Here is a 7,306-nt window from a genome sequence, read left to right as displayed (position 1 = left end):
GCACGATGCTCCAAGGTGTGTGAGAGCGCTGCCCCGCCCCTCATACACAGGGTCAGAGATGCAGATCAACTTCTGCGTAGGAAACAATGCATCATAGACGAATGTCTTAATTAGAAACGGAGTTGGTGAATGTGCAAGAGAGCGTTTATATTGCAGTAACAAATACGAAATCTATTATCCAAATTTCTTCAGTACCGAGAACGGAGAAGATAACGTTTTTGTAGAGGGGATGACATTTGTTGTCAAACAGAATGCGGCTCAATAATCGTTTTCTCTCGATTATCTTGTTTTTACAAGGGTTGAAGGCCAAAATCGTAATCGAAAATAAAATTCAATTAACTGCCCAGCCCTATCTAAAGCTGAAGCAAATTAGCAACTAACGAACAAACAGGTTTCCTCTAAAGGATCGTTACTGCCAGACCACCATCATCTCAGAGACAGGATCGTTACTGCCAGACCACCATCATCTCAGACAGAAGAAATTATTAATCGGCCACAACTCCGGCCTCGCCACCCACCCAGTTAATGTGTCAGCGAAGTGTTATGAAGTCCAGTTTAAGTGGCCACTAAACACATAAGGAGAAGCACAACTGAATGAAGTTACCCTATAGACACAACAGCCAACAAAAACAATCCACCCACAACCATTAACCCATGCTACCAATGCCATGATATGCTTCACAGGAGTGCTAGCAGTTAGCCAGCTATTGATAGCAACTTTTGCCAAACAAATTCATAAGTCGGCTAACGTTATCATGCCCACAGTAGCCGGCCACTAATGAAAACAGACAGAATATTATGTAACCATCAAGGTACTTACACGTAGAAGAGAAGAAATGCCAGTACTGAGTCAAGCTGTGGCGCTTTAGTTGGGCTCTTCATTTTGCAAAGCCAGTGCAGTATTGGCTCCACGGTCGGACTAAGAAAGAAATTCCAGGGAATGGAAATATGGATGGCACTACCGGAGCCGGTAATAACTTTAAAAAACTTGTGTCCACTGGCCGATCGCCGTTTGAACCGTTAGTCCCCATGGCCTGTCCGCCTCTGCTCCGGTCTTATCTGTTTGTTGGGAGCATTTTTGGGGGGAAAAACGTGATCCCTTCAGAGGAGGAAGGTCCCTGACACCTGAATGCTGTTTACAGCACTGTGTCATCTCAGCTGTGGGCGGTTCCTGTGTGCATGGTTGGGTTAGGGTTGGGGTTAATAGTGAAATACATTTAACTACATAAGTGTATGTTGACTTAAGTAATGAAATTACTTTTTCGCTATTTTTTTGTAGTCAACTAAGCTACTTAAATTATAAAGAATTTGTGGCCATAAAAGGAAAGGGAATAGTTTTTTTATTTTTACAGTACTTGAACCCCCTTTGACCAGCCCCGCCCCCCTTTCTTTCATCCTGCTATGAGGCTTTGCCCAGGGCAGGCAATGCATTTCAGGCAGTCCACTCCACTCACTTGACCTTTGTAGAGTGCATGTACATTGTGCAAGGACTGGCATTGCTCAGTGGTCAAACAGCTACAATGTTAATAAACGTCCTAAATCTCAGCTTGAGTAAGAATCACCATGGCCATGATTAAGCAGTTATTGTTTACAAAACCAAAGCTGACATTCCTTGGACTTGAATAGTGTGATGTTTTCTAAATCTAGCTCTGCTCTTGGAACCTTTACGCTGGCCGCAGCTGGTTTACATGTGCCAGTGTTGGTAGGAAGTGTGATTATATTGCTGCTTTTCTGCGATTGCTGTGAAATAGTATAGTGTTTTATCCTGATTACTTGAATGACATGTGTAAGGGTTTGTTAGGGGATGCATGCATGCATTTGTGCATGAGCATCTCCATGCACTAACAAAATAGACCCACTGGTGAAAAAACTGCTTCATAGTGCTGCGAGAGGTCAGAAGCTCCACAGTGCACCTTTAATTAGGGATTCATGCTTTAGTATATTGAAAATATTGATATTACTTACCATTTTCTTGATATCCACAGAGACACACCAAGAGAGGTTACTAGAAGACCTGGGGTTGGAGCAACACTACACAGAGAAGTTATCACTGAGCAGAATACTTCAGATTGATGAGAAGACCATTACTGATGTAACTGCCAAGTGTCAATCAGATCTTCCATGGTATTTTCTGAAGAAACTAATGATGGTTAATGTGACAGCCAGGAATGCAAAATGTACATCAGAATGTGAATCTGACTGTGATGCTGTATCAGGGAATACGAAGTTAGATCTGAGGAATCTGGTTGATAGTCCAAACTCAGGTGACATGCTGAACCCCCTTGACATCATCACTGCTCTCTTTCTGTGTTCTGATGCTTTTGTACAGCAGGAGATGGCACTCAAAATGTCTATGTGTCAGTTTTCTGTGCCGCTGCTGCTCCCTAATTGTGACACACAACAGTGCACACTCATGCTTTGGGCCTTGAGGGATATTGTTAAAAAGTACAGACCTCAGTCACTTTCACAATCCAAGGGTTTTATTGAAGACAGAATTGTTCTCTCTGAACTTCCAATGATATCCTTTGTGAGACTGGGAGAATGCTCCTTGTCCAAGTCAGAGATTCTCAATAAGCTTCTGAGCAATTCTCAGCAGTACCATGACACCTTTGTTCACCACGATATGGAGTGTGGCGACAGTCCAAGAAGAATATCTGATGGACTGACTGAAATTACTTGGTACCTTCCTTGTGGAAACAAAAACATTGATATTTTCAGTGAGCCAATAGCTGTAGCTAACCTTCGTGGGGACATTACTTCATTTGAAACACAGTTTTCTTTTTTGTGTCAGACATCTGCTGCAGTTTTTGTCTTCTTTGACAGTCTAAAATCTGGTTGCAGACTTCTGACCAACCAGAACTACAAGGCACAGATCTTCTTGGTAGGTAACCATCAAAGCAATACCTTCAGTCTAGATGCTTTAGAACAAGTTGCAACTGAGTTGGGCTTGACTAACAACAACATTGTTTTGAAGACTAGGCGGATGAATGACGCAGACTTCGTCAAAAATTTGAGGAAAACTGTCAGCGATGTAGTTGAGAACTCAAAGATGAAGATGTGCATAGAGCAGATGGCTGACATTGCCCATGAACTGGGAATCTTGGTTGATGAAGACTGTCCAGAGTGCCAGATTGCCAAGGTAAATGCAGATGCCATCACTGCAGATATTCAAGACACCCTTAAATACAAAGAAGAGCAGCTTCCCCTGCAAGGCCAAATATGGAAAGACCTCACGAGCTTAGAGAAGGAAGAATTTCGGCTTCGAAAAGTTGGGTCTGAAGACATAGAAAAATACAAAAGTGATCTTCAGGTACAGAAAGAAAAACTTCGGGAAAAACAGAACTCTTATGACATTTCAAATGCAATGACATGTTTCATCCATGCAATATCAAGCCCAGGGACAGAGAGATGTTATTTCCTGAAGTGGATTCGAATTAATCTTGACAACCTGTCTCGAGACAAAATGTCTTTCCTCAGGGAACAGTACAAAGAAAAATCCAAGAATTCTGAGAACAAAAATGTGCTTAAAGACATTGACAGAGAACTTTCCAACAGCTCACTGGGGACTGAACACTTCTTCCGTGAAATGGGTCAGATCTACGAAGCTTCAGTTTCCCTTCCAGAAACAGACCCATCACGTCAACAGTTGCAACATCTGCCCAAACTTTGTGCAGGATTGCTGCTGGATGGATTTCCCCTTGAGCTTGTAGATGGAGATGCCTCCAACATACCTCTCAGATGGGTGAGTGATGTTCTCTCTCAGCTCCATGACTTGGTGTCTCCCAAGAACAAGATACTGGTAGTCACAGTTCTTGGAGTTCAGAGCACAGGAAAGTCCACTCTTCTTAACACCATGTTTGGAGTGCAATTTGCAGTCAGCAGTGGTCGATGCACTCGAGGTGCTTTTATGTTGCTCATCCGAATCAATGACGATGTCAGAAAAGTGCTCAACTGTGACTTCATGGTGATCATTGACACTGAGGGCTTAAAGTCACCAGAGCTTGCACAACTAGACACCGATGAGCACTGACCAATGAAGCTGGCAACACTTGTCGTTGGCTGAGTAATGCACCCATTCATTAATATTGCAAATGGAGAATTCAACAGAAATGAAGGACATCCTGCAAAATAGTATGTGCACGCTTTATCTCAGGAATGGAGAAGAGGCTGGGCAAAAAACCTAAATGTCAGTTTGTTCATCAGAATGTATCAGATGTTTCAAGCCAATGACGAAGAAACTTAAGAGACAGGAAACTGCTCTTGCAACAGTTAAATGAGATGACGCAAGCAGCCGCCAAAATGGAAAAGAAAGAGGAGAACAAGAGCTTCACAGATGTGATGGAGTACAGTCCAGATACTGGGAACTGGTACATTCCTGGACTCTGGAATGGAAACCCACCAATGGCACCAGTCAATGCAGGGTACAGCGAAGCTGTATATGAGCTCAAGAAAAACATCATCCATCTACTGGGAAAATGTGATTCATCTGCTAATGATATCTTGGAGTTTAAAGAGTGGATGTCAAGCCTGTGGACTGCAGTAAAGCATGAAAACTTCATCTTCAGCTTCAGAAACAGTCTAGTGGCTGATGCATACATGAGGCTATGTACAGAATTCAACAAATGGGAATGGGAATTCAGAAAAGACATGTACAAGTGGGTTACAAATGCTGAAACAAGAATTTCAAATTTTGGCACAGTTGCTGCAAAGTGTGAAATAGCTGACATGAAAGGTTTCATCACGTGTTTGAAAAGTGAAGCCTCCACAGTGCTGTCTAAGTGGGAGACAGAGCTTCTTGAAAATTTGACAAAGTACTTCAAGCAAACAGAGGGTCATATCTATTTAGTAGAAGGATACAAAGAGGACTTTGCAAACAGTGCAAAGAGCCTTCGACGAGAAATGGAAAACACTGTGTTTCATCAGCTCACTGCAGCAGCAGAAATCAAGCAGGGAATGAGAGAACTTGATATAATCAAGGAAAATCACACAAAAGAAATTGAAAAGGCAGTGTGCGCACTGATTGATCAATGTCGAAAGAAGAATGTCCAGATGAGAGATCAAGAGCTGGACAAGGAATTTGATAAGATGTGGAATGAAACAGTGAAGAAACTGTCTTTTTCTGAAAAAAAGGCAACAGATGTCTTCACCAATGTATCCTACCACCTGAGAACAAATCTGTCATACAAGGGGAGTCATGCATCTGAATTGTGGAGTGAAAAAAGCCTGAAAGATTGTGGCGAAATGCCTTTCAAATATACAGAAGAGGGATTCTGCAATCAAATTAAACACAAAGTGAGCAAATGGCTAAACTGGCAAGATCACATCACGATGGCACAAAAAATGGCTGACAGTATCATAGCTTGTTGCATTCAGTTTGTGACTGAAATAGTCGAAAGGAAAAACAATTACTCTGATACTTACATCCAGGAGATGCTACACATGATTGATGAGAGGCTGCACAACAATCAGGATTTAAAGACAGGCATTGAGTTCGAAGTTTCTCTAAAACAACACATCTGTGGAGTTGCAGCCAGAGTATTTCAGAAAATGCACGAAGACTTCCTACATGTGAATGATCCTTACAGATGTCTGAGTCAAAACAAAGGGAAGTTTTGTGCTGATTTTAAAGATGTGTTTCATAAACGAGACCAGTGCCAGAAGAAGGCAGAAGAATTCACCAGCCAATGCTTGAAGCCTGCAGTCGAGGACTTCATCAACCGTTCCCTGGGTCCTGATATCATTGATGAGATGCTGACACAACAACAGTTCAGCACAAGAATATCCTTCCAGTATTCAGTTTTACTGGATTTGCTTTCAAAGGATAAGTTTGAAAACTATTTGAGCTACATTTGCTCATATGAGGAATATGTGAAGAAGTGGATACTCGACCAGATAGTGACTCACTTCTCAAATGCTTCTAAGATTTCTGAGTTTGAGGCTCATCATATTCAGTCAAGTATCAGGAGCATAAATGATGCTATCAACAAGGCAAAAATGAAAAAGAGTAACTTGAAGACATTTGTTGATCATGTGTGTCAGGAACTTGGAGCTAAACTGGTCATTTCCCAGGATGCTCTTAATGCTTTCATGATTCTGAACAACGCAAACCAGGAACAGTTTGCTGACTGGTTAACAGAGTGTGTAAATGAGATGGGAAAATCTCTTAGAGAAGAGTTCAAAAAATCAAACATTCAGAAGAAACTGAAGCATCTTCATTTGAAGCCTCAGAATGAGATTTTCACTAGACTGATTGGATGTGGTAAACAGTGTCCGTTTTGCAAAGCTCCATGTGAGGCGGGAGGAAAAGCCCATACTGAGCACTGGGCTTCAATTCATCGCTCCAATGGTCTTGGGCAATTCAGGTTTCATGACTCAGAAAAACTTGTAACGGATATATGCTCTTCTCTTGTGATCAGTGACCAGCACTTTCGATGCTTTGCAACAAATTTTGAATGGCACCCTTACAAGGAGTACAGTAACATTTTCCCCACCTGGAGAATTCCTCCTGATGTAAGCCTCGAGGCATCAGACTACTGGAAATATGTGATGGCAACATTCAACAAAAAGTTTGCCGAAGAATATAATGCAAAGCCTGCTGATATTCCCTCAACCTGGAAAAGAATTACAGAAAAGCAGGCAAAAGCCAGCCTTCAACAGTCATTCAGCATCAAGTAAGAAGTATGGCTGTCACGTTGTCAAAAGATACTGCCAACACTGCTATGACACTGTGATTTTTTTAGATCAGCCAGCGAATTACACATTGAGATTATGTTTGTACAGTATTTGCAATTTTAATAAAAAAAAAATACTAATCATAGTGCAACTAACATTTTCTTTTTACTTATTTTGAGTGCGCAGAGGTATAAGTCCCCCTGCTATGAACATTTTGAGTTTAAGCTTTGACATACAGGTAAATGACCAAAAGTAACATAATGTATATAAAATGACAAGCCAATACACTCAGAAATATTTTACCATTACAGTTACAAACGGGGATTGAATTGAAAACCAGTGCAAACTGGTCACATTTATCCAAGACTATATTTCACACTTGACCTGTTTGTAAGAAATAATGGATCTTCTTTATGTTTTGATGATATGTTACACTTTACATTTTGAGACTTTATATGACTGTATATGAGACTTTATATGTTAGAAGCACATGCGGAAATGTTAACCTCTGTATTTTGGTGTGAGCTTAGTTGTATTTTATTCATTTTTAGTATTTGAATGGTATACATGAAATCAATATGATAATAAAACAAAGAATTATTTTTTCAATTTTTCAGAGTCTGGAATTAGTTCG

General features: G+C 40.9%; 1 protein-coding gene across 1 annotated transcript; it reads left to right on the top strand.

Moving 5' to 3' along the window:
- Positions 1-1,979: 1,979 nt before the first annotated feature.
- Positions 1,980-4,030, top strand: LOC111240088 (up-regulator of cell proliferation-like). The gene is made up of 2 exons (XM_022770065.1): positions 1,980-2,881; positions 2,980-4,030. The coding sequence occupies exon 2, from the start codon at positions 2,984-2,986 to the stop codon at positions 4,028-4,030; it is 1,047 nt and encodes a 348-aa protein (XP_022625786.1). The 5' UTR covers positions 1,980-2,881; positions 2,980-2,983.
- Positions 4,031-7,306: the final 3,276 nt, after the last annotated feature.

This window comes from Seriola dumerili, unplaced genomic scaffold (assembly GCF_002260705.1).
Source record: "Seriola dumerili isolate Sdu_G_001 unplaced genomic scaffold, Sdu_1.0 BDQW01011111.1, whole genome shotgun sequence".
Lineage (NCBI taxonomy): Eukaryota > Metazoa > Chordata > Actinopteri > Carangiformes > Carangidae > Seriola > Seriola dumerili.
The sequence above is the reverse complement of the archived record's forward strand: the minus strand, read 5'-3'. Positions and strand labels throughout refer to the sequence as shown.